General features: G+C 42.1%; 2 protein-coding genes across 7 annotated transcripts in view; one reads left to right on the forward strand and one right to left on the reverse strand.

The window, feature by feature from the left end:
* The window catches only part of STRN3 (striatin 3), a 71,934-nt gene extending 70,668 nt beyond the window's left edge, over positions 1-1,266 (reverse strand). For 3 of the 5 annotated variants that reach the window (XM_086613990.1, XM_086613992.1, XM_086613989.1), the window contains exon 1: positions 937-1,018. In XM_086613990.1, coding sequence (XP_086470116.1) covers positions 937-978 — 42 coding nt within the window. In that variant the 5' untranslated portion in view covers positions 979-1,018. Of the gene's footprint in view, positions 1-936 lie in introns of all 5 variants that reach the window. The other 2 variants (XM_086613988.1, XM_086613987.1) reach the window with 1 other exon arrangement.
* AP4S1 (adaptor related protein complex 4 subunit sigma 1) lies at positions 726-25,212 on the forward strand. 2 transcript variants are annotated; one of them, XM_086613993.1, is made up of 7 exons: positions 726-767; positions 6,940-7,099; positions 9,432-9,633; positions 11,306-11,392; positions 12,510-12,578; positions 15,669-15,680; positions 24,465-25,212. In XM_086613993.1, the coding sequence occupies exons 3-7, from the start codon at positions 9,496-9,498 to the stop codon at positions 24,591-24,593; spliced, it is 435 nt and encodes a 144-aa protein (XP_086470119.1). In that variant the 5' UTR covers positions 726-767; positions 6,940-7,099; positions 9,432-9,495; the 3' UTR covers positions 24,594-25,212. The 2 variants fall into 2 exon arrangements, with proteins under 2 accessions (XP_086470119.1, XP_086470120.1); XM_086613994.1 differs by having other exon boundaries at positions 15,669-15,807; positions 24,465-24,495.
* The last annotated feature ends 836 nt before the right edge of the window (positions 25,213-26,048 follow it).

Here is a 26,048-nt window from a genome sequence, read left to right on the forward strand (position 1 = left end):
AGAGAGCTACACAAGAACTCCAACACTTGCTCTTTGCCTTGAAAAGCTATTCAATTTTTGGTCCCGAGGCGAAGTTCATATTTGTACGTATATTAAAATGACCATCGTGCACACCCATCAACTCCTCACCATTCTCCGGTGGTTATTTCTCCCATACAAAACCTCCAACGCAACGAGACAGAAGGAAAGCGAGCACACGCTCGACTTGTCTCAAACCAGAGTGCCTGGCCAAGTCCTTTACTTGAAATTTACCCGAACACCCTTTCCTCATCCTCTCCAAGCTCGGCAAACAGGCACCCCGGCCTCTTCGCAGCCTCCTCTTCCCCCCGAAAGCAACCGCTCGCTGAGCTTCGGGGAGAGGCCAGCCCTCCAAGGCCCGGAGGCTCCTGCTTCCCATAACCCGCACCCAGGGCTGAGGAGGCCGCCGGCCCGGAGAGCCCCGGAGCCATTGTGCTGAGGGAGATGATCGCAGCTGTCAAGGGGCAGCTCGCCCCGCCGCGGGCGGGCGGCGAGGCGGGTCAGCAGTCCCGCGCCGCGGCAGCGCCCGCCCGCCCTTCCGCAGCCGCCCTCCGCGCCCCGCAACGTGAGTACGGGCGAGAGGCCTGCGGAGCAGGGGCTGCCTCCGGAGCCAGGAGCCCAGGCGGGCGCCATGCTAAAAACCAAAATGGCTGCCCCAGGGAAAGGAGCCCAGCTCAGGCCGTGAGGGGCTGCGCCTCCGCCGGCCCCGCCGCCCGGCGGCACCGCTTCGCCCGTCGGACCTCGCCCAGGTACCGTCCCCAAGCCACAGCGAACGGCTCGGCCCGAGTGCCCCAAGGGGCTGCGCTTGCCCGGGCAGCTCTACTCCCTCACCCCGAGCGCGGCCCGCTCCCCGGAGCCCACCGAGCCGGTCCCAGCCCGCGCCTCGCGTCGCACGGAGCCCGCCCTCGCCACCCGTACCTGAAGCTCGGCCCGCTCCACCTCCCAGTGCGCTCTCTCCATCTCGAAGCGAGCCCACTCGTGCTGGATGTAGTGCAGGATCCCCGGGATGGTGTAGTGCTGGGGCCGGGACAGCTCGGCGGGGCCCGCCGCCTCCTGACCAGCCGGGGCGGCGGGGCCCTGGGGCTGCTGCTGTTGCCCTCCTCCTCCTCCTGCTCCGCCGGCTCCGGCCCCCACACAGCCCCCACCCGACTGCAGGTTCATGTTGCCACCCGCCTGCGGCGGTGGCTGCTGCGGTCTCGGGGCGGCCGCCATCCCACCGCCTCCTCCGGCTCCGGGGTGCTCGTCCATTGTCTGCGGGGAGCCCTCCTCCTCGTCCCGCGGCGGGGGCCTGGAGCAGGGGCCAGGGAGGGGGTGAGCGGAGCTGGCTGGGGCGGGGAGGAGGGGGGCGGGCCGGGCGCGGGGAGGGAGGGGGAGCTGTGCCGAGCAGTATCCGGGTGTCAGAGCAGCGCCGAGCCGCCGCCAGCCGCCATTACAGCCGTCGGCCCACCCACCCACGGCCAGGCGGGGAAGGGAGGGAGGAGCAGCGCAGCGCATGCCGGGAAATCGCTTCCTCCTGGACGGGCAAGGTGGCGGAGTGCGCATGCGCAGGAGGGGAGGTGAGCGCCGTGCCCCGTGGGCGGGGGAGCGGGAGGGAAGCGGTCCGGGGCCAGAAGTTCCCCTCCCGGGGTTGAAGTGGCGACGCGCTGGCCCGGGCACGGCCGCCCACTGCCACTTGTCTTTGTCTCTGTCGTGCTGCGCCCCCCCGCCCCGGGGCAGCCCGCCGTCGGTAGCAGCCGCTGCCGTAAGGAGGGGGAGGCCCCACCTCGCCCGCCGGTGGGTCGGTGCCGGGGCTGGCGGCCCCGGGCCCGCCGCCGTCGGGGAGCGCGGACGGGCGGTTTCTGTCCGCTCTAGAGTGGGAGTGGGAGCGGAGGCGGCGGAGGCTGGGTTCGCGGGTGCCGCGGCGGCGCCGCGCCTCGGGAGCGTCCGGCGTCCTCAGAGGAGTCCGCGGGGATGCCGCCGGGCCGGGGCAGGCCGGAGTCTGCGTCCTAAACCGGCGTGCGAACAGCAGGTCGGGGCTTAAAACGCTTAAGTCTCTTACACTCAGCGCGCTTTAGCGGTGCGCTGAATTTGCCCCGCGAAGGAGGGGGTTTTAGAATCGATTTCTCGAATTTATGGTTTGTCTCAGGAAGTTGGCTAATTCCTTTTTTAAATGCGCGGTGATGTGCGTGGTATCGCAATGGTAAGGGGTGTGTGTGGTGTATTCCCTTCTTGATGAGAAGGGAAAGCGCACCATGTTTGCTTTTCTAAAGCTTTCCACATGAGGAAGGTTTTGCAAGAAATTACTGGTTTATTTTGTCTGGCTTAGTTTCATCTGCAACAGCAACGTTGTTTGATGCCGTAGTTTGAATTCGGTGAAATTACCTCACTTGCAAGGTATTCCAAAATGCAGTACTTAGAAATTATCCTCTCATCCTATTTGAAATGATCCATAGGTCACCCATTGTAAGTAAGGTAGGGGTTTGGTTTTGCTTCTCTTCAAAATATTTACAGGCTATACTCATTCAGTAAAAAAAAATGGATAGTTTCCTAAACAGAGCTCCTTCTTTACGGAGGTGGAATTGTGTTGATTACTGAAAAAATAAATACCACTTGTTGCAGTACTGGTATTTCCTTTTTCTACTAATCTCTCCTCAGGTGTATATTGAAACTTCACTTGTTTTATCCAGTCCTTCCTTTCTTCTCCGTTAAATCATTTCCTACTAAAATTTCATCCTACAGTCTTCCTGATTCCATAGAGATTAGCCAATCTAAATCCAACTCCTTTCCATCTCAGCTAATTTCTTTCATTGTCTTCCAGCGGTATCAAATTGTTACTAAAAATTAAGACTTACCTCATAACCAGTTTAGCCTTCTGTTTAGCTCCAATCTTACAGGACATTCCTCATTCCTGAGTATATGGGAGTTACTGCAATTTAATTCCGTTACTATATTCAGCCAGCATTTTGACAACTCAACGGCAAAGGAAGACTTTTTTTACTCTTTCCTTCCTCCCTGACTTCCCTAGATTAATAAGGCTGTTTTTTTTTTTTAAAATCCCTGATCCTGAAGTTGAATGCAGTATTTTATTTTAAAGCCACATAGACATAGCTGTTTCCTCTTTGGATTAATCGTTATGTGTACAGTAATAAGATTTAGAATACAAAAATAATTGTTACTATGGATAAATATTAATAACAGTGTATGTTGTTTTTATTAAAGCCTTATCTGTGGTCCGAACAAAAGTAGGAAGAACAAGGGTATCGATTATGTAAGCAGTCTTCATTTGCTACATACTTCTGAACAATAAATTCATAGCCAGGAAGCTCAATAGCCTAAAATATACCTCGAAAATATTTGTTCCCATGCTGTCACCTGCTTGTATCTCTACCATTTAGTCATTTTTTTCTTTTCATTAATGCTTTAGTTCCAGTTTAACCCATTTTGTTCCATATTTAGTACACACATAAAGTGCAACTAGAGCTCTGCATCCAGAAAACCAACTTGTTTGACAGTGCAGTAAATGATTGGCTTGTAGTCCTAGCTAGCATTTATTTTTAATTCCTGATGAAGCAGTTCTGTAAGAATGTAGTCGTGTGTTTCTTGTTTGCTACTTGATCTGTTATTTATGTTGCAGCTGAGAACCCCAGAATGTTGCAAAACTTTGTTACAGCACAATAAAAATGTTTCTAGATCTGTGGACATTGTCTAGAGTGGGTTTGGCGTGAGAGACACAATCTAATTCCAGTGATAACAGTACTGCAAGAAGTGTCAAACTCAGGTTGTGTTTCCTTTTTTATAATTTTTGTGTAAGAGTATGTATAAATATTAGTGAAATATTTGACAAAATAATTTAACGTTGAGTGATAATCTACTGGAGGAGTAATTAACATTTTGTTTAAAATACGTTCTATGTTACTGCATATAGAATCTGTTGGGTTGGCGATGCTGGAGACTTAAGACCTTTTTATCCGCAGAACAGGTATTGCAGGCTTCACCTCTGAGAGGTCTCAACCAGTATCTGAAAAGACAGGATTTAGGGGTGTGACTCACAAACTGGGACAACTGCCTTTGAAGTGTGTCATGCAGTTATGCAGCCTACAGAGCTGGCATGTCCTGGAAGCAGTTCCTGAACCATTATGGTTTCTGTTTCAGTGTTTTGAAGAAAAGCAGGCAGGTCTCAGTTTGTCTTGAAATACAGGGCTGGAGCTACCTTTAGAGGCAGGGGACAGTAACATCAAGAAGCATCTCTCTTCGTGAGCCCAGGTCCTTAATCTTCTGCATATATGCTGGTTTAGAAGGAGTTAAAGCCATCGTATGTTGAGTCATCAACAACCACATACTCCATCAGTCTACCAGCATGAGTCACGCAAGCCGATCATGATACCAGTTTTCTCTCGTAGATATTTATCTGCGAGAGATGCTTTAATGAAGGTGAGATCTAACACCTAAATATGTAACAGCACATATTTAAATCACAGTAGTTTCACATGGCGTCGTTTGTGTGAATGCCACATTATCGTTTGTGTGCATGCCACATTATCCTTACAAAAGAAATATTTTGTAAAGGAAGTAAAGTAACTTAACTGCTACTCAGTCACTCTGGAAGGTAATTCTTTTGAAGGAAAGTTTGCAATTTCAAGACTTTTTACATCTTCCCCAGGTGATAACTTCTGAGGTTTTTGTATCTAGGGAGTCTTCATTCTGTCGTAGGTTTTCATAGGTGTTTTGTAGATCAGGTATGCACAAAGCATCTACTGTAGGCTGTTCTGGACAAAATTTCTAATGCATGGTTGACTGTGATGGAGAGAGCTGGACCTCACTATCCATCAGGATCTGGATAGTCCCTTCCAGTCTTCTGTTCCTAAGTGTATTTGTGATGCAGATAGTTGTCCAGTGACCTGGAATGAGACAGCCTATTCATTTCTGACAAACAGCCTTCAGATAGTAATGTCTTTTCATTACTAAAATGAGTAAAATAATGGCAGAGATATGAAAGGCATCGTGTCACCAATTCCCTTGAACCATTTGATTCTGTACATATAAAAGCATTGTAATTTGTGTGTATGGGCATGGATACATGCAGGCGTGTGCGTGAGAATGCAGAGAAAAGCACTTTAGAGTTGTATCAGAAGAAATGGAGCTGTCTTTGTAAGTAGAGTACCAACTATTGATGGTAAAAGGTAGCTCCTCAAATACATAGAACTTCATGAAGGAATGAGAATTTCTCCGCCCATCAACATGCACAGATATGTTTTTTGTTTGTTTATTATACCTCACAGGTTTATTAACATCTTATTTATGCAAAACTAATTTTGACGTGTTGTCTGTATCTGAAAGCCAAGATGAAAGGAGAAGAAATAAACTTTGTTAGAAACAAAGCTCAGTAATTTCCTTTTTTTGCCTAAATTGCGCAAATAAATTTTTATTTTTGCAAGTGATTTCTTTCAGAATTATTTTTAAAGGACATAAAAAACTCTTAAGATATTTTAAACACTAGTGTTCTTTTCAAAGTCAGATTCTACAGCTATGCTTTGCATGCTTTTTGTAAATTTTTAAAAAATTATGCTTTGTACATGTAAATTTATCCCAGTGTTTCTGCACAAAACTGTGTGCTTGTGCTGCCATTTATATGAGCAAAATTTCTGGCTAAAATTTTGGAAACTGTCTTTGGGGCTGGTGGGAAAAAACAGAAATGACTAGTGATACTAGTGGACCTCTTTCCTACAGATGTTAGTCACCTGTTCTAATACTGTGAAAAATGATTATCTCGTAAGTTACAGATTTGAGTACTACTATGGTTCTACCTCTGTTAACAACATGATTCATTTTTTAATATCTATTCTGGATAAGAGCATTTGTGAGGATTAAAAAAAAATAATAATCTGGTGTAAAGTATTTTCATATGTAAAACAATCCAAGCCATTCATAAGCATATACACAGATACAATAGTCATAACACCAGAAAAGGATCAACCGTGTAGAAAGATTAGGTTAACAGAGGAATAATTAGGATTTGGGGCCAATCCTGCAATAGAATCCATACGTATCAATTCTTAGTTTATTTTTTTCTGTTACGCATTGCTTAACAGTAACTCAAAGTACAAACAGCTTTGTCAGTGCTTCTGGAGTAGTTTCACTGTCCTCCCCTTCTCAGGTCCCACATGAATTTCTGCAGACATGTTAAGCCTCAGGTCGTTACTCTTCTAGGATGGATTTGTGCAACTTGATGTTTTCTGAGAACAGGACGTACGCTCCTCAGTACCATTTATGACTGAATTATTAAAATAGCTTGGAAACAACTTGTTCAAAACGGAGGACTAGTAATTCATGCTTCGGCAGTACCAAACACAAAGATGAAGCATAGAACTAAGAAGAAAAAAAGAAAAACTGTCTGTGCCGCTGTCATTATCTTTTTAGCTTGGACAGACATGTTTTGCAGTTGGTAGGAACAACGTAATAGCTTTTGGTCTCCTATGTCTGAGCTTGCTATTTTTTTCATTAAAACAATGGGCAGTTGTTCCTCTTTCAGACCACAACCGTTTTTAAAATAGCTTTGAAGTTGCAGGTTTCTTTGCTCGTGAGGTTGGCCCTTGCTGGAGTGCCCCACTCTAAGCTGGAAGGAGTTGTTCATTCATATCCTTACTTCCTGGAAGAGAAGGCTTCTATCAAAAAAAGGACTAAGTCATCTCACTATTTTACCTTTCTTTATGCCTCAGAATATTAAGACTCTCTTCTTATTGCAACTCTAACTTCCAGCAGCAATACAAAATAGAACAGCGAAAAAAATAGCCACATATTAAATGCAGAAAAGATTGTATAGACGGTACTCTCCTGTTTCGTCATAAATGTCAGTCTAAGCTGCTGTCCAACAGTGAAGACCCTGTCATATGGTTCCATCTGGGCCCGTTTTTTTTCTTAATTACCTGGTTCATTCTTTCTCAGAGACCCACCTGTGCTAGTTCAGAAGCTCGGGGTGCGATGGACAAGCCGGGTGCACCACCGCAGCAGCAGTGACCAGCGTCTGTGACTCTTCTGTTGGAGCAAATCAACAAAAGTGCACTCCTGTTCTGGATGCAAAGAGACTTCACTGTGCCTGGTGGAGGTGAGAAGGCTCTGAGACTGTCATGATTCCAAAAAGATCCTCTTGTCCTGAGGATTGATCCTGGACTCCTATTCCCTGGAGGTGTCAGTTAAGAAATTAATTCTCAGTATCAAGTTTAATTAGTGAAGATACATTTGGTATAGAAATCTAAACTTCTTTGTATATGGATTAAACCACAGTACACTGAAGAAAATGGGATTGCTTTCTTGAGATCCAAGTGATGATGAGAGGTGGCTTTTCTTTCAGAAAATAATTAGGTGACCAATATGAATCAGAAGTAAGCAATAATTAATGTCAGCATAATGTATTGGGATTTTTTGTATCACTGTCATGAAAGATTTAGATTCTATTGCCCATGAATGGTATATATCCAGTTTCTTCCAGTTGCTAATACTATGAGTGTTGTGGTTTAACCCCAGCCTGCATCTAAGCTCCGCACAGCCGCTCGCTCACTCTCCGTGCGGCAGGATGGGGGAGAGAATCAGAAGAGCAAAAGTGAGAAAACTCATGGGTTGAGATAAAGACAGTTTAACAGGGAAAGCAAAGTCTGCACACGCAAGCAAAGCAAAACAAGGAATTCATTCACCGCTTCCCATGGGCAGGCAGGTGTTCAGCCATCCCCAGGAAAGCAGGAGTCCATCACGTGTAACCATTACTTGGGAAGATAAACACCATCACTCCAAATGTCCTCCTCTTCCTTCTTCTTCCCCCAGCCTTATATGCTGAGCATGACATCATATGGTCTGGAATAGCCCTTTGGTCACCTGGGGTCAGCTGTCCCAGCTGCGTCCCCTCCTAACTTCTTGTGCACCCCCAGTCTACTCGCTGGTGGGGTGGGGTGAGAAGCAGAAAAGGCCGTGACTCTGTGCAAGCACTGCCCAGCCACAAATCCCAAACATCAGTATGTTATCAATGTTATTCTCATTCTAGATCCAAAACACAGCACTATACCAGCTACTAGGAAGAAAATTAACTATCCCAGCTGAAACTAGGACAATGAGGCAGCACCTATACAGCTTGCCTTGTTTTAAAAAAATCAGCCTGTGTTTAAACGTCTGTGAGGTTGCTGCCTCAGAGACCTATTTTGTTTTTTGTATTTTTTTTTCCCCCTTTTGCTTTTCTGCATTAAGATACACTGGTTTTACACAAAGAGCTACACTGTTTTGTTCTGTCAATTCCTGATATGTTTTTTTTTCAGCTTGGACATTCTCACAGGAGCTGTGAGACCTTAGGAGAGAATATTTGCACCAGGCAAGGAGCAGCTCCTTGGAGTTGAAATAAAGAACTGGCTTTTGCGATAGCTACTCTATTTCCAGACCGTAAACCTCAAGAGCGTTTGGGCCAATAAATCTGTGATCCAAACAGAGAATCAAATGGAGAACATTGCAGTGACTGTTTTCTGGCATTAATGAAAATAACGCGGAACTTCTATTTCAAAAAATTACATCTGCAGCTTACACTTTTGCATGCTTTTCAAAACATGAAAGATTTCAGTTGTTTAGCAAGCAGATTCTGATATACGCTGTGCTCTTTTTAATAACCTTTTTCATTGTACATTGCACGTGGCATGTTTATATTCTACAACTATATTTCAGTGGCCTTGTGTGGATTAATATTTATTTACATTGAGGTTGAGCTGTTTTGAGTAATTAACATGAACAGGTTTCTCCTTAGCTATTGAAGACCCACACTTAGTTTTCATCTACCTTTTGCATCACTGTGGGAGATTAGATGGGAGAAAACAGATTTCAGTGCCTCCTGGTCCAGCTCAAGATGTGTGCTGATACTGCTGATACCCAAATATTTAGGAGGCTCTCATTCTGCATTAAAGAAGTGGTCATGTGTTGTGGCCCATGCACTTCCCTCTGTCTTCTCTCCCTTCAATCTGATGACAAGATGGTATGAATGTTAAATACAAGTCAGAAAATAAAAAAAGCGTGCTCATAGGCCAATTTTGCTCTTATGAGCTGTGTTAATCTTATGTTTTGGAATTGGGCAAATTTCTGGTAAAGTTCTCAAACCAGTTAACATGCAGGAAGAAAACAGTGAATAGATTCATGGTTTTGAAGAAGTGATTGTTTACTCCTCCGATTCCTCAAATCCTACAAAGAAATTAAATTGCCTGATAATGTGAAAGCTATTCTTTATCAGATACCTTGTGATTGTTTGTGTGGGAAAAAAATGGAGTTTTACTCATGGAATGCATGCAAAAGATTAGAGATGTTTTTCCTATATTCTATGTTTTGGCAATAAACTCAGTCTGGGCTGGCTAGCTTTTAGGAAATCTTTTATAACTTTTATGTATACTACTTCTTTTTTTTTTCCTTCACAGAAATACTCTTCTTGATTCCTGCACCCCATATTCAAATCTACTGCTGAGATCAACAAAAAAAGAAATGATAAAATTTTTTCTTATGGTAAACAAACAAGGTCAAACAAGGCTCTCTAGGTATTACGAGCATGTAGAAATTAATAAACGGACAATGCTGGAAGCTGAAGTAATCAAAAACTGTCTCTCCCGTTCAAAGGATCAGGTAAGTTTTGTAGTTTTTTCCCTAGACTTTTTATTTTATCAACATCTTACGTCTTTCATGTTGGTAATTCTGAAAACACATCAGTTTCCATTGCAGGTTATTGTTTCATTTGTACCATGAAGAAAAAGGTTGTGTTTCTAGATTGTGGGTGCAGTCAGTTGAGCTGTTATTCTGCGTTGAATAAATATGTTTTTCTGAGGCTTACAGATTTTGGAGTTTTATGTATTACTGTCATGAAGGTTCCTCCTGTTTGTTTGAAGAAACTCAGAAGTCCAGGAAGAATTTATTTTATTCTGTTACTGCTTGTCTGGTAGAGATCCCTAGAGAGATATTACTGCTGGTTTGCTGGAAGGTGATAGGGATAGTACTGACAGCTCCAAGTGTAAACAAAAAACAAGAGAGGATTCCAAATCATGAAAATACTATCTAAAACAGGGGTTTTTGGAAACACAACTATTTAGGCCTCTGTATTAGGCATTTTTATTCAAAAAAAGTGTTCACACTTTCTGCCAGCAAGTCAGAAAGCTCAGAAGTTGGAAAATTTCTTAGGTGAAAGTTGAGATTTTCATGGCTCTCTTAATTGAGCCACTGTTTATTTAAGAAAAGTACCAAACTTAGCAAAACTTTTGAGTACATTGACTTGCATTTGAGGAGGAGTCTGTGACTTAGACTGCAAGTGGAGTTTTTTTTGTTTGTGTTCTGAAGTCAGCTTCTTTATTTTTCTTTAGTTACTTCTGTGCTTGAACAGTGGTCCTCACCTATTTCATTCTAGAAAACCTCAGAAAAAAATAGCAGTTCCTATAAAGTACTTTAGTTCACAGACCTGACAGTGGCTGAAGAAACTAACCTCCTCCATGCTGCTCTTGCAAGAGCATCTTCAAACAGAACCTTCACCAGAAGAACTAATGGTATGCTGCCATTTCAAGGACTGAGCAAAACGATAATTAAAAAAAAAGGAAGTGGCATCCTGTAAAGCAGTGTATGACAGCACCATCTGCTGGCTCCTGTCTTCGTGTGAGAGACAGGAATTTCCCCCGAGTCTGGAAGTCTAATACTCTTAATTTTTATATTAAAATATCGATCATTTTTTAAATCTGAAAGTGAACTTCAGGTTGTCTCTTCTGGAAGTGCTTCCAAATGAAAATTTTGGGGAAGTATTGACTGCCTTATAATCTGAACAAGTCACTTCAGTTCTGTATGTTCCAGTTTTTCCATTTAAAAAGTGGTAGCGTGTTTTCTGCCAGTTGATGAAAAGTTTTGTGTGATAGAATCATAGAATGGTTAAAGTTGGAAGGGACCTCAAAGATCATCTAGTTCCAACCCCCCTGCCATGGACAAGGAAACCCTCCACTACACCATGTTGCCCAAAGACTCATCCAACCTGGCCTTGAACACTTCCAGGGATGGGGCATCTACAACTTCTCTGGGCAACCTGTTCCAGTGCCTCACCACCCTCAGAGTGAAAAATTTCTTCCTTATATCTAATCTAAATCTAACAGTGACCCTACTAAATTTCTTTCAAGTCAAAATTGTTTGGTGGATCCTGGGAAATGCATTGCTCGTTGTGGGCCTTACGAACATGAAAGCGTAGGCTCTTTGGGCACTCTGTGCTTGATACTGTTGTATGCTTAAGTGGCAGCTGCTATATTTGACTCGTTTTGCTTCTGCCTAGTGCTCTTTCATCGAGTACAAGGACTTTAAGCTGGTGTACCGACAGTATGCAGCCCTTTTCGTAGTCGTCGGAATCAACGAGACTGAGGTGAGAAATTACATACTCTCTTGAAATGAAAGGTTGTAGTGATTATCACAGGCAAGAGCTCAAGTCTTCTTCCACTATGGAACTTTGCAACAGCAATTAGAGAATTTCAAGGAGTCATTGCCAGGAAAAAAAAAAAAAAAAGTTTTATTTCTGTGAAATAAAAAGAGGTATAAAAGAAAATGTGGTATGTTTGACTTCAGGCTATAGCAGTAGACTGAACTGTTATCATGAGGCGGTCTTCCTGAGCCTTGTACTGATTCTGCTTTCTGAATTCATGTTTGATTAAACATAAATTTATGTGGGGTGAGGTTTCTTAACAAATGCTAGCACTATAGCCAGATCAGCTGTCTCATCTGTGGTGACTTCCCAACTGCCCACTGCTTTTAACCTCCTTGCCAAAGAAAAAACTCCTATACCATCAGCTAGAAAGATGCCAATTTATTGTATTTTTTTAAAAAGGGAAAAAAAAAGTATCTGAAAATTGACAAGTACTGTTCTTTCATGCATTCAGGCTGAGCCTTCAAGGCTTTAGCGTACATGGATTCCTGGTTCTCAGAAATTAATTTGAAGCTTATTATTGTAGACCTTAACAGGGTGGTGTGGAAGGTAGCCGCTGACTACCACAGTGACTTCAAGTCTGGGTTATAATGGCATGAGTTTTGGTCAAATCCTTCTGGCTTTGCTACATGGCACAAAGCCCACCCATCTGTACTGCTGCAGCATAGCCTGGCTCTGCACTGCAGCTGGCCAGTGTGACTTCAGCGTGGGGAGGCACAGCCCAGTTAGCTGTGTCTATCTAGCTAACCCAGGTGATAGTGGAACAAAGGATGCAACGGGACGGCAGCAGCCCAGGCGAGACAAATCCATTGGGTTCTGCACTGATTACTTGTGTGGCTGGCCTGAAGCTTCTGCCCCTCAGCACTCCCCTGCTCTCAGTACCTCTGCTGGGTAACTAGACCTTCTCTCGCCGTGGTGGCCTGAGCTTGTGCACTTTGTTGTAGGTCTTACTATATTTTCTACTTGCTTTTCATACACCACAAACTGAAATAACGCAAAGCATACTGTTACATTTTCTAGCTGTTCATTTAATATTCATTTGGTTTTAATTTAATTTCAGAATGAGATGGCAGTATATGAACTAATTCATAACTTTGTGGAAGTTTTGGACAAATACTTCAGCAGAGTGGTGAGTGAGACATTGCATCTTTTATGAAATATTTCTTCTCTTTCAGAACTTTAGTGAATATGTAATTTCAGGGAATAAATCAAAGGCTATTTTTTTTTTCATATTGATTTAGAATTTTGAATAGTGTCAATATTACCACTGGAAAAAAAAAAAGCAAAAAAAAAAGCAGTATTAGTTGATTTTTCTGGGAAGTGAAAGTATACATGGGTTATAAATCATCAGACAAGGAATACCAGAAAAATTTCTGTTAGACAAGTATGTTTTTATATGCTTATACTCAGGAGTTTCTTTGGGTCATCTACTCTTAAAATAGCCATTGGCATTTTATGCATTTTAAAGAAATAAAGAGCTTTTTCTTTACAGTTCTTTTTTGCAGTTCTTAGCATTACATCCCCCAAATACACTTCATTCATGACAAAGATGGTGTAAGCATTAAGTAGGGAGCTGACATCACTCTCACTGAACGGGATCAGAGGGACGGAGCGGAAATGAAACCTCAAAAACCAGTCTGTACTTGTGCTCCCCATGTTGTTGTCATGCAACTGTGGATATCTGATAAAACCGCTATTATAGGTAGACATTTTGTTAAGGATTCAGCATCAGACATCTTCAGTTAAAATGACACTGCTCCTTTTAGTGGGAGATTATTTTTACATAGTTTGAAAATGCAGCATTATAATTGTAGTTAGAACATGTGCTATTTAATATAGGATTTGTAATAGTTGTCTTGTAAACTAATTTGCCCGAGTCATCCTTTGGCACAATTTCAGTTTCTCTATGCTGAAATGTGTTGGATATCCTCAGAAAGGAGGACTGCGTAGAGTTCCCTCTGTAGTCCATGTGCTTGAGGGTATTACGTTGGTAATTATACATACAAGAGACCAGTATGCAGGGTCTGTAACTGGTTTCCCAGTACTAGTACCACAGCAGACATGGCAGAGCTCCCTCTGTGAACTCTAGGACATGCCTGAAAAAGTCATCTGCACCCTTGGCTGTTTAGATGCCTGGCAAACGTTTTAGGCTGTTATCTCAACTAACGTCGCAACAGCCTGTTGAAACTGCTGGTAGCAAGTATGTCCCTTTCTGACTGTACTAAGTTCAGAATTTGCCTCTGAAAATTGTTATGAATGCAGTCCCAACCAAAGCAGTGATAACCAGAATGGAATTTGATGCTGGCAGCACAGCAATGTACAATAAAATTTAGTCATGTCTTATTTATCCAATTGAGCTGATAGTTGCCAATCGCTTCTCAAGTTTTATTCTCTTCACTTGAGGCAGAGCAAAAATAATGCAGTTCTTGTACATATAAATCTAATATATATAATTCCTTGACCACATTAGAAATTTGCTGAATTCATCATACCAGAGTTTTTTGTATTTTCCATAGCATTTAAGGTTTGAAACTCGGGGAACGGAAAGGGGGATGATTAAAGAAGTCTCATGCCATTCCGTGGTTCTATTTTTAATAGCATATAACACGATAAATGGCAGGGCGCTGAAGAAGAGGGCTATAATTCTAGCTGGGGTTTCTGGCAGAAGCCACAGAGCAAGAAAGTGAAAGTCTGTACTACTATGGATTAATGTTTAGGATTTGCAGAATTTTAGTAGAATCCCAAATTATGATGATGATGAGAAGGAGACAAAACTCTGGGAAAGGAAAGAACATCTGTCTTGCTCTAGAAGGACATTTTGTCATCTATTATTTTTAGGCTTGTGAGCTTTAAACATTCTCACATACTCTATTTTTATCTAATGGAGTTTACAGAGCTTGAATTCAAACATCAGAATAAACATTAACAGAATTAGGGGGAAAGCTTTCAAAGTTGTTTGTGAGATGTAACTCTGAGTCCCCTTCACTTTTATAATGGCTACCCAGGCAAAACTCCGCATACTGTTCAGAATACATACTCCAATGTTTTCAACTACTTTTTAATGCTGAGGAAACTGATCAGGCTCTTAAAATAAAATTTTTGTGATGCATAAAAAAACACTAATCGAAGAATGGCAGGGTCAGTCAGCAGAGCCTGTAGTCTAGAACTAGTCCAGTTTAGAGCATCTTTAGACCACAGAAGTAGTAGCAATTTTGCCAGTGGGAGCTCTGCCTAAAACCAGGGTTAGACTGTGAATGGAAACCATGTTAGCAAACTAAACTCCCTCAGTAGCAGATAAAGATTCTCTCTTTCAGCAGAGACTGGGGAAGCTCCACCCAGACTGTGCAAGATCTTAACTGCTGAAGATTAATTGTTTCTAAATTTAGACATTTAACGGAGGCGCCTAAGTTAAGTTTGGTCATCCTAAGGTCCCGTTACCAGCAGTGGAGCCCAATGAGTATCTTGAGAAAGTGAGTCATGCCTCAAGTGTGCTGAGTCAACTGCTGAAGATACCCATCTCTTCTGTTGACTGCAGAGAGACCACAAGGGCTTCTAACGTAGATATTTTGGTTACATGAATAAAACTACTTGGGGTAAATCCAGGCCAAGACTAGAAGGGAAATGATGACTATGTGAAGAATTGTGTTGCTGGGGCTGGAGCAATAGTTAGAAGTGCTAAGGGTACAAATCTTGGAGTTACCTTCCCTCTCCTAATATATCCAGCCACAGCTACCACAGCTGTGGGCATATATACAATGTCTACATTTTGCTGTTGAAATGATCTGCAGCAATGTTTTTAACTGTGTTTTTATATAAATTGTGAACTTGGCATTAACATCCTGTTTTTTGTAGAAGGAGCAAGAGAGAGTATAGGGCTGGAGCTGCCAGGATCAGAGATGCTGGTTTTCCACCCACTCATTCAGATGGCACTGTGTATATTCAGATTGTTACTTGTGGGTGACCTCAGTGAATTTTTCTAAGTAAAAATTTCAGAACATTAGCTTTTGTTATGGAGGGAGGTAACACATAAAACGCAAAGCAGTGTTGCAGGAAAGAACATGTGATTGTACAGTCCAGAACAGAAATATGAATCACCCTAAATTTTTGTTTCTATATTTTGAAGACTTTCTTTTTCCTCTAAAGGGACGTGTAATGTTTAATGACTATGAGATGAGAGATCAAACTGTAACTAATGGTCGTCTGTCTCTTTTCCTTGCAGAGTGAATTAGATGTATCCTTTGCAGTATCAGAAATCTATTTGTCTCTCTCTTTCTGGTGTATGTTCCAGTTCATACTGACTTCAAAGCACTGAGTGTCAGTCAAGACAATGCAGAAGTTTCACAAGTTTTGCACTCACAGTAAGTGGAACCATTTTGGCACCTCTCCGAAAGCATGGCTGATGTTCATGAGGGTCACCTATTTAAATCCTCAGCCATTAAGATGAACCTGGTACCATTTAAAGAAAGACAGGGAGAGCTTGCTTAGAGAGAACTAAGTACTGTTAACACCTAGACATGAGAAGTTACATTCATGGGAGAACTTTCAGGCTTAACTAATAATAATTAGTTAATAATAGTAAGTTAATAATAATAATAATAATAAAAAATTTAGGGTTTTACTTTTTTCTTGAAGTTTACAATAAATTAGATATTGAAATGACTGCAATAATAAGAGCTGAGTGTTACAGCCGTGTCTTGAACCAAATAGCAGTACCATCATTGTAAGATTAGGTTTGCGCTTTGATCTTGCTTCATGAAAGTCTACGTTGAGTTTTACTTTCTCTATCAATGGAAAGAGAGAAAGGCCTGGGAGGAGGAAATTTAGGAAACCAGTCATTGCCACAGATACCTTTTTTTTCCCCTCCTGTCCCTTACACAGCTGTATTTTCATGTGTATGATTTGCAGGGTATTAACTAAAATAGAATTTAAAAAATGAACAAAACCCAAATACAAACAAATACTAAATACTAAAATACTGTTCTGAATAGCTAAACACAAACAGCAAGTAAATAAAATACAATACTGAATTCAAAGAAAGCTAAACCAGGAAAATATAGCGCAGTCATCTTCCTTCTCAGTTCTTCCAATCCCACTGCCTGCTCACTCTGCTCTGACAATCCTTATGCCTAGGTTTGTTTTTTGGTTAAATGCAGATCTACTGCTGCAAAGAGGTTTCAATTATACATCTGAAATACAGTTGGCACCCTGGAATCAAATACTTTAAAGTAATTTAGTTTATTTACCTTATTTAAGAATTAGTACATACGGAGAACAGAAAAAATTCTGTAATTGTTCTCACTTCTTCACTGAAAAATAACAAACCAAAAGGAAATAATTAATTTCACTTTTGTAAATATTTTAATGCTTGCTACATGCTGGAACTCTGTCTCATTTACTGAACTGAAATATACGTGTATGTATATATATTGTCTGTATTTCCTTCCTGAAATTCACAAAATGCTGTGGTATTAATATAACACTCCTAAATTCACTTATATTATAAAAGAGCAATAATGAAATTTCAGCATGAAGGGACTCGTAAGGTCTCCGAGCGATTATATAACTACATTTTTTGTATTCAGTTATTATAGTTAAGGATTAGAACTATGTGTACTTGTGCATGAGCTTTGCTGAATTAGAGACTAACCTGACCTATTCAGTAATTATAGAAAAAAACAGCCCCGCATGTTTCCATATGGAATACTTCGAGCCTGCAATTACGTGATTCTTTTAATCTTAGATTGTTTGGAGTACTGATGATCCTAAATTCTGCCTGCCTCTGGTCATCGTTTTCATACCAAGAGGAATTTCCTGTAGTTACACACTTACGGTCATCACCAGTAGCCCATTTAATAGCTGGGAAAGGCTCCTGCGTATCCAGCAAGCTTCTGCGTACAGAGCTAGTCTGCATTGTTTTGAGAAGTTGTACTATAGGCTCTCACTAACATTTGCAGGGGGTGCAATACAGTGTCTGAGTGACTCCTGTGGAAATTCATCTTCTCCATGGATCTTGTCTGCATGAGGTGCGAAGATAAGGATTTGGAAAATAGGAGAGTACATTACTTTCTTATTTGATAATACCGGAAATAATATTGGAAAAGCTCCTATCTGATATATCTCTCCTCAACATGTATGACATAGGAATTATGTACATAATTTTTCCATTCAGAAATGCACTTTTATACATTATACATTTCAAGAGCGGTTTTAAAATAAAATATTTTACTTCTATATATGTACAAAATAATTTTCCCATTTAGGAAAAAGATCTTTTCATAAGTTAAGATGGTACGTAAAATAATTGAAATTAAGTGAGATACCCTCAACATTAAATGTAAAGCAGAGGTGTAACCATGAAGAAGTGGGCTATTCAAGATTGTATTTATTTTTCACAACAGCTTGAATAGCAGGCCCCAGAAGAACAATGTAATATCTGAGCCACAAGTATCTTAGACGTTAAAGAAGTGCAAGCAAATAATCCATCAATATGCCTTTCATAGTGTGTAAGGTTATATCCCCACCTGGGATTAAACCATTTCCTTTGCCAAATAGTTTTCAGCTAACTCTTATATTCAGTACAGTTAGCTTGGATGCAAAATATCTGATGGAGGAAGTACTGGCTGAAGGTCTGTAACTGTGAACACCAAGTAGTGACTATTCTATATAGAAAGTAGTGTTTACTAACATGAAAAAAATAGTAGGAAATTACGTGAAATCAAAAAAACATGAAAAGAGGATCATAATCAATGAAGGCTATTCACCCATGCACAGAGCAAACCCCAGTTAAATCTATAAAGGCTCAGACCATCATGCAACTGAAATATTCTGGAGCCCACGCTAAGCCTGCAGCATGTGCACGGATTCTTAAAACATCCCCAGCCTCAGTGCATTATCCCAGTGTTCCTGGCAACACAGCTCCTCCTAATACGGACTCCAGCTTTCATTTAGGTCCAAACACCCAAATTCACTCAGGGCACCTGCATCCTATCTTGCATCATGGCCTGAGTCTGATGTCTGCTGTCAGGAAGAGCACCTTGGGCAGAGACTGGGTGCAGTCTGAATCCTGCCCAAGAGCATTCATACATAATACTTACATGTATGTGTGACATAGGTGTATGTGATGCTAAACAATGCATCAACATTTGCTAAATCGTCTCAGGCATGCTGCAAAAATGGACTAGCTACTAGCCAAAGTTCAAATTCAAAAATGAATTAGCTACTAGCCAAGTAAGTAACTATTTTAACTCTAGAGTAGCCATGGTTTTTACAGGAGCGTTTATGTGTGATTGTAAAGCTGTTATAGGATATCCACTTCCATTCTGAAAGTCAGTCACATGCTTAAGGGTACCTATGATGGAATGACATAACATTTCTCAAGTTGTTTGGTTTGTTTCAAAAATATCTGTAAATAGTGGTGTTGGGCCAGTTGAATTCAGTACTTGTTCAAGTACTGAAATTGTCCTAGGGATGTTGCTCGCTAATGTGTTAACAGCACTAGATGAGCCTCGCTTCTGTGTGTGAAATAAGTGGGTGGGATTTTCTGTGGGATTTTCTCTAAAACTCCAGCTTGGATGGTGTAGGAGCTTCTTGGTGTGATGATGACAAAGAGACTATAAAAACGCAAGTGTTAACCACAGCAGCTTTGCAGGGAACGATATGCTGGTAAGCCTGGGAGTTTCTAAAATTACAGAAAGTTGACTTTTCTGTTGCTTGAACTGGTGAAGCAAAGCTTAATTGAAGACACATTATTAACTTACAGAAGAAGCAGATACTTACGTTCCCCTTGTGGGAGTGGAGGCTGAAGACAGGGTGCTCTAGGACCAAGCATTTAAAGAATGCTGTCTCGATCCAAAAAAACCATTACATTCCGTTGCAACTAGCTGCTGCTGCTCCTAGGATAGATAAAAAGCTTTGATACAGGGAATGCTTCATGTGAATCAACTGTATTCTTCAGTCCCCCATGGAATAACACTTTCAGAATACAGTGCATTTAAGCAGTAAGAAAGTTGAATGATGAATTTATTCTGAGAATTTGTAAGGATACGTTTCAGTTTGTACTGTAAAATAAGTAGGTGAAATGGAAACCCATAAGGATGAGCTTAAAACTGTTGTTCTAGAATATCACAGAACTTGAAGGCACCCTTTGTCTCCTATTTAACGTCAGCATAGTCATTTGAGGAAGAAATGGTCAGAAAGCATTAAATGGGTTTCAGCGCCTACTAAATTTGCCTGCCACTATATGAACTAAAAGTTACTTAAAGCAAACATTAGCAAAGATGAAGTCAGAATGTGTGACTCTAGATGAAAAAGAGAAGCAACTCCAACTAATCTTTAGTTGAAGATGAATGTCCAGGATGGAAATCAAAGTTTGGTAATGCTCTGTAGTCAGTAGCAAACCTGTCTGCCCCATGAGTACTCCTGCTGTAATCTGCAAAGCTTTTGTTTGTGCTCCTGGGTGTGTTACCTGATCACAAGGTGTTGGCTGCACTTTATCATCACTTAAGCCTGTACACACCCTTAATTACTTGCCTGGAAAATCCTGAGATATCTTAAAATGTTTCTATATGAAGAAGTTATTTATCACATGCAAGTCCTAAATATACCTTTTTCCTTTCCTTCCCCTCTCCTCTGCTCAGCTATCTGCCTATATAATGTTTTAGGGCAGGAGATGCGAGACTGTGTCACGTTTACCTCCTCTTAGTACGTGCGTGCCCTAAAAACTCTTTGTGAGAGCAGAAAGTGCCATGAATGTCTTTAATAAGGGCAGCTCTCCAAGCCAGCGTGGCATTGAAACGCCAATTGTCCTCGGTGCCCTTTGCCTCTCCCGCGAGGCGCGCAGCCGCGGCAGCGTTGGCAGAAAGCTGTGAACCAGCGACGCGAAGGGCTCACCTGTCAGCCTGGGCTGACAGCTTGTCCAGAGTATTTCCTAGCTGGGCGCTCTGAGAACTTTTGTTACAGTCTTTCATCTACAGTTGCAGCGATTAATACACGTTTTCTTCCACACGCTTGTTTAAAAATGCCTGTTAGCCTCTGCACACATCTAGTGAAAGTCTCTCGATTCTCTTTTGTGGGCAGCCAGGATTCTTACTGGAAGCAGAACCTTAAGTGACAGCTCTGGGTGGTGCACATGGCAGCGCACCCACCAAACAGAGCTTTTTCCTGTTGCCAGTTGCTCAAACTGGTTTGCTTTGCCGCTTTTCGGCTGGGTGTGGATCTATGACCGCAGGGCTTTAAACCCTGCAATTTGGGGTCAGTTGGCAAACCAGTGACAGGTGGGGAGGATGAGCCTTGCTGAGGAGATACATAGCCCTCATGGGGCAGGGCAGGGCAGGCGCGAATGGCTAAGCGGTGCGCGTGTGATGAGATATGACTGTAAAGGATAGTCATGAGACTTACAGGAAGGGGAAAAAAAGCCAAGGCTCTGCCCAGTGCAATCTGACTGTTTGCCAAGAACAGCACAGTAAAGGGAGGTGGGAAGGGAACTAAAAAATGAAACTGGGATGTTAGGTTGAGGGTAAAGAATGCTTCGGGACCTTCCAAAATCAAGATGATACCATTCTGGAAAGATCTATTAGCATCTCCATTCAAACTGTAGGTGAAATCACTGGTTCCAGAATGACAGCTGAGAGATGAACAGGTTACAGATGGACAGAAATCATGCCACTGTTTTCTGTGATGGAGCAGGCCAGTCTGGTAATAACTGGAATGGCCCTGCAGGGGAACTGATGCCTCATTTAACCATATTGGGTTTGAGTGGAACAGCTGCAAGATACTCCTTGATGGGGGTGCAGCTCTCCTTTGACATAGTATCAGCTCTTTAGGAAATGCAGCAGGGCAAAGGGCAGTGCTAAGTGTGTTTTAAATGTTTTCTTAAACAAGGTGGTGCAGAAAAATGAGATGGGAGCAACAAGTTGCTGCATCATCACTGATCCTGGTTGATCCAGTCTTCTAGGTTTTAGATCCTTGGGTCTCTCAAAGGAAGAAGGCGGCCTGGAGAGATGGGAGCTCTCACTCCACTGTGAGAACTGAAGCACTGTGAATCAGTGGTAGAAAGTGAAATCTAAAAGCTGGGAGGAGTTGGCTTTATCGCTTGTTGAAACCTGAATGGAATGTTATCTAACTTCGTTAACAGATCCTCTTGCCCTATGTAGAGCAGTACCAGAGGTGAACCAAGCAGCAGTAGAGGAGCTGTATTCCTAAAAATTCTCACATTGCTTGGATAAAGAAATCCTAACTTCTCAGATTAAAATATTTTTGTAAAGACTGATTTACTTCAAAAGTAGACCATAGGAAGAAATTTGTCTCGAGTCTTTTAATCTGCCAAGCAAAGTAAAACTACCTTTGTCTCTGGACCACAGAAACTGAGACTGTTGAGGTTCTAAGGACAGTATTACTCCTTTAGCATTGAAAGGCACAAATCTGATTTTTAGAAGCAATTTAGGTGAGACTCAGGAAGAAGTCTGGTATTTAAAATACAACTTTAGAATTAAATCAGGTGGTTAAGTTTAGGCCAGCAAATTAGAAGCTATGTAATGAACCACAGACATACCCGAGATCCTGTTGACGGCTGTAGTTTTCCTTCCTCACATAACAGTATGTCGTGGGTTAGGCTGAGTCCTTAGACCTCCCCCCCCCCCACTTCAAACCATAACACAGTAACTAGTAGCAAAGTGATCTGAGGGCCTGAATTCTGCTACTACGCAAACCTAGAGGTGCTGCGCCCTGGTCAAGCAGAGCGCGTGTGCTGGCGCAGCAATACAATTGCCCTTCCACACAAATACACAGAAGCACCGAGTTCAGCCCAGAGCCCTCAAGGCAACTTGGAACGGCAGAGGAAGGTGGCAGCCTGCTAGCTGTGTTCTCATCAACTCGAACATACAGGTTCATCCTAAAGTTCAGCCTAAGCAAGTTCAAGCTTCTACTTTTCATCTCTTAGAAGGGTGGTCATAGGCAAAAGGTGGTCATATTAGATATTCTATGCCCTCTTCTTGCTTTAATGTTTAAAGCAGAAGCAATCACCAAGAGAGGGACAAAATCTTTTAACTCTCATCGCTGGGCTAGACCGTGCTCAAGAACTTTTACAGACAGCAGAAGAACTCTACTAAGCTTGCCCATGTAGAAAGGCGGGTTTGTAACCCCTCAGGCTGAGGAGAGGCTCAGCCTTTGTACTCTACAAGTTTCAGGCCAGCACCATCTCTACTGTGACCTTTCAAAAGAAGAGACCAAGCCAGTCATCATTACTTGAAGTAAAGAGTTGGGCTTCTGAATCCAAGAGAAAGGATTGAAAAAAAAAAAAAAAAAATTCCTCCCTGCATTCTGAAGTACTGGCTTCAGCCTCAGTTCTTTAGAACTTTGAATTGTTTGACAGTCTGGATTTCACCACCCATCACAGATAAAACAAGGCACCTAACGCAGATTAAGGAATTCCCTTCTCAAAGTCAGGTGCTAAAAAAACTAAGCATGAGGATGTGCAATGTTACTTTACTTAAACCCCTTTCTCGAATTCAGACCTAAGACTGTTCACCTTCCTGAGCTCATGTCATTGCAGCTTTGGTGCTTTAAGGTGTTGTCTCCTCTCCACTTGGATTTACCACCTAGAAGGAATAAATATGTGGCTCCTCAGCTGTTGTCATAGACTGTTCAGTACTCCCACTGTTCCTGCTCTTTAGCAGAGCAGTCGGGCAGACTGCTGTAGTTACAGATCCACTAGAACTTGTGAGACAGAGCAGTCTGCTTGAATGCCTGAGCCACGTTCAAAAAACATGATTTAAGGTTTATCATGTTGACCAGAGGAAAATGTTGATGCCTTCAAAAACCTGGCTCTTGCAGCTCCAGTGTAGAATTTCACTAACATAAATACAAGGACTAGAGCAAAACCAGACTGTCTTCCTGAGCTCAAACCATAGCATCCAAAATAGTGTAATGGGCAGAGAAGGCACTGAAGAGACTTGTATCAAAGTTGGAAAAAAGTGTTGAAAGGTATATTTAGGAGTTACTGTGAAGTATCTTGCTAGCTCTGCCACAGTACTGCTCAATATTGCAGGCAAGAACTAGAAGGAGCAAAATTCAGGCCAAGCTGCTCTGCTGAGCACAGCGAAGAGCAGCAACAGGTGGGGAGCCAGGCAGCCCAAGGGCTGTTCACGCCTCTCTAGTCCATGCAGGGCAGTCAGGGTAACAGATGCTCCCAGCAGGCTGGCTTGCGGTGCCTGTTTCCGTTTCACACCCTGGCGATGAACGGCAACACAAGAGTCTTTTTTCACTAAATAAGTAGCCCTTTGCAGTTGTTCAGCGGGTGCACAAACACCAACTCTGCAGAAGCCTGCCTGCCACTTCTTACCGGAGTCAGGCCCGTCATGGGCTTTTTTGAGACAGATGCTGTTAGATAATGTTAAGCAAAGATAGACATGGTTATGGACAAACTTCTTATACCCAACAGTACAAGTTTGTATTGTTTCAGATAATTTTCCTTTAGGTGAACACTAGAGATCAGAAATATCTTTTAGAAAGTATTTTAAGTGTGAACCTTTTATTTACTTTTACTCTTCTTTGTGACATTTATTAATAGATCAATGCTTTAACTTTACGTATCAGCATATTCCTCTTAGGAAGCTGTTTTCCAGCAGATCAGACAATTGCTTTGCCAAGAAGAAATGCAGAATATTTGCATCTTCATATACAAGGCTGTTATCCCTTGATAAAATTTTATATTTGAGCAATATGTAGTAAAATCTCAGTTCACACTTACCTTTCTTTTACTGCTATGTGGTAATCTTCCAAGATGGGATCCTGGTGGGGGTTTAACTTCTCTGCTACCAACTTTTGACATCTCTGTGGCCAGAAAAGAAGTGTCAGCTGAACTGTTTCCCTAGCTCTATTAAGACAAACAGCCAAATAAACTTGAATAAATAAAGAAATACCTATTTTTGTAAGCTTTGATTAAAGACTAAGGTACCTGAGATTTTCTCTGAATTATCTTCATGTTGTTCAAAATATTCTTAACCGGAAATGTTTCTAGATCATGTTCAATTTGGACAGAGTGCACATCATTTTGGATGAAATGGTGCTAAATGGCTGCATCGTGGAAACAAACAGGACCAGAATTCTTGCCCCTCTGTTTGTGCTCGACAAAGTGGCAGAAAGCTAGGAAGATACAAGACAGATGACAACATTTTACTAAAGATGGTGAAACCTTCAAGAGCATATCACCAGCAGTTTTCTGATGTCCTAAGACCAACTCATGCAACATTCAAATTAGTTGGAAAATATTTCCTGTTTCTGCTATACCCTACGTACCTACTGGAAAGATACAGCTAAACATACAGTGGAACCTTCAATTTCAGATGCAGCTTTATTGACGCAGCAGCAATCTTTCTAGCACAGTGAACATCTTTAAAAATTGACTGGGGATAAAGCAATGGAAACTTACACGTGACCATCTATCTAGGTATCACTTTGAATTATGTAGCATTGTGCCAGACCTAGGAGACAGAAAACATGGAAGTATAATTTCAAACTGAGTTTTAGTTCTTCCTTTAAGCACCAACTTGATTTTTTAAATTTTCATACAAATGTGCTGTAAATTGAAGCCCGGTAACTTTTATGACCACTTCTAAACTAGGCTCAGCTTTCATCAAAAAGCTGGTTTCACTCCCTTTTCTGTGTAAGTCACAGTTACAAAAGAAATGCAAACAACAGAAGTACAGGTGTATTCAGTATTCCTGCATACCATGTAAAGTTGCAACTAGAAGTATTTGGCACTTAAATATTATAACATTAATAAAGATAATTAAAAGTTTTATCATCTTTTATCGTGTTGGCTTCATAAATTACGCAAAACCTTTTCTACTTTGGCACACCAGTGTATTTTTTCCCTCTTGCACATTCTATCCGTGCATCATGATTAACACATTTACAAAAGATGAGTAACTGAAGATACGCAAGTTTCTCAGGACCAGCCAGGTACCAAATCCCACCTGCCTTCTGCAGTAGGAGGGAGGATGGAGCTCCCTGCGCTAGCTGTATTCACAGGCATACCGCACGCTGATTCGTACCTCGGTACTGCGCTGAGTCACTGAAGAGTCAGCAGTCCCAGCCTGCCTTCACATTCCTTTCTAGCATTAAGGTATCTCGCTCCTTCCTCATAACCTCCACACCAACACAAGGCATGGCTTGACGCTGAAGGAGCCTATACTGTGTGAGCTTTACATGGGAAAGCACCCAAGAGTCACATCTGAATTACGCTCAGAAACCAGGGTCTAAGGAGCAGAGAGTGAAGTGCTGTGCGGGAGAACAGTCTGCATCACGACATTCAGCAGAACAAGTTGACGTTGGATCTAGAGGAGACACTCATACGCAAGATTTATGCGGCTGTTTTGTTGAATCACGATAGTCACAGGAGTAGGGGGTGGTGGAGATCCCCTTTCTATTTTGCACTGGGGAGAATGCCAAAGAGGACGCCTGTGAAGTCCTATGAATAATGCTATGAAAAGACATCTGGCATCAGCCTGATTTGCGTGTCTGAGGTGGAATCCTTTGGCAAGCCCTCCCTCACCAGCGGTCCAGGCAAAGATTGTTCTCTTACCAAAGAGAACTGGCACAG

Source organism: Tauraco erythrolophus, chromosome 6, assembly GCF_009769465.1.
Source record: "Tauraco erythrolophus isolate bTauEry1 chromosome 6, bTauEry1.pri, whole genome shotgun sequence".
Lineage (NCBI taxonomy): Eukaryota > Metazoa > Chordata > Aves > Musophagiformes > Musophagidae > Tauraco > Tauraco erythrolophus.

Excerpts from the sequence above, each read along its gene's own strand:
- AP4S1 (XM_086613993.1), top strand. The coding sequence starts at position 9,496 with ATGATAAAATTTTTTCTTATGGTAAACAAACAAGGTCAAACAAGGCTC. Across the intron at positions 9,634-11,305 it reads TCTCCCGTTCAAAGGATCAG|TGCTCTTTCATCGAGTACAA; the intron begins GTAAGTTTTGTA and ends GCTTCTGCCTAG. Across the intron at positions 11,393-12,509 it reads TCGGAATCAACGAGACTGAG|AATGAGATGGCAGTATATGA; the intron begins GTGAGAAATTAC and ends ATTTAATTTCAG.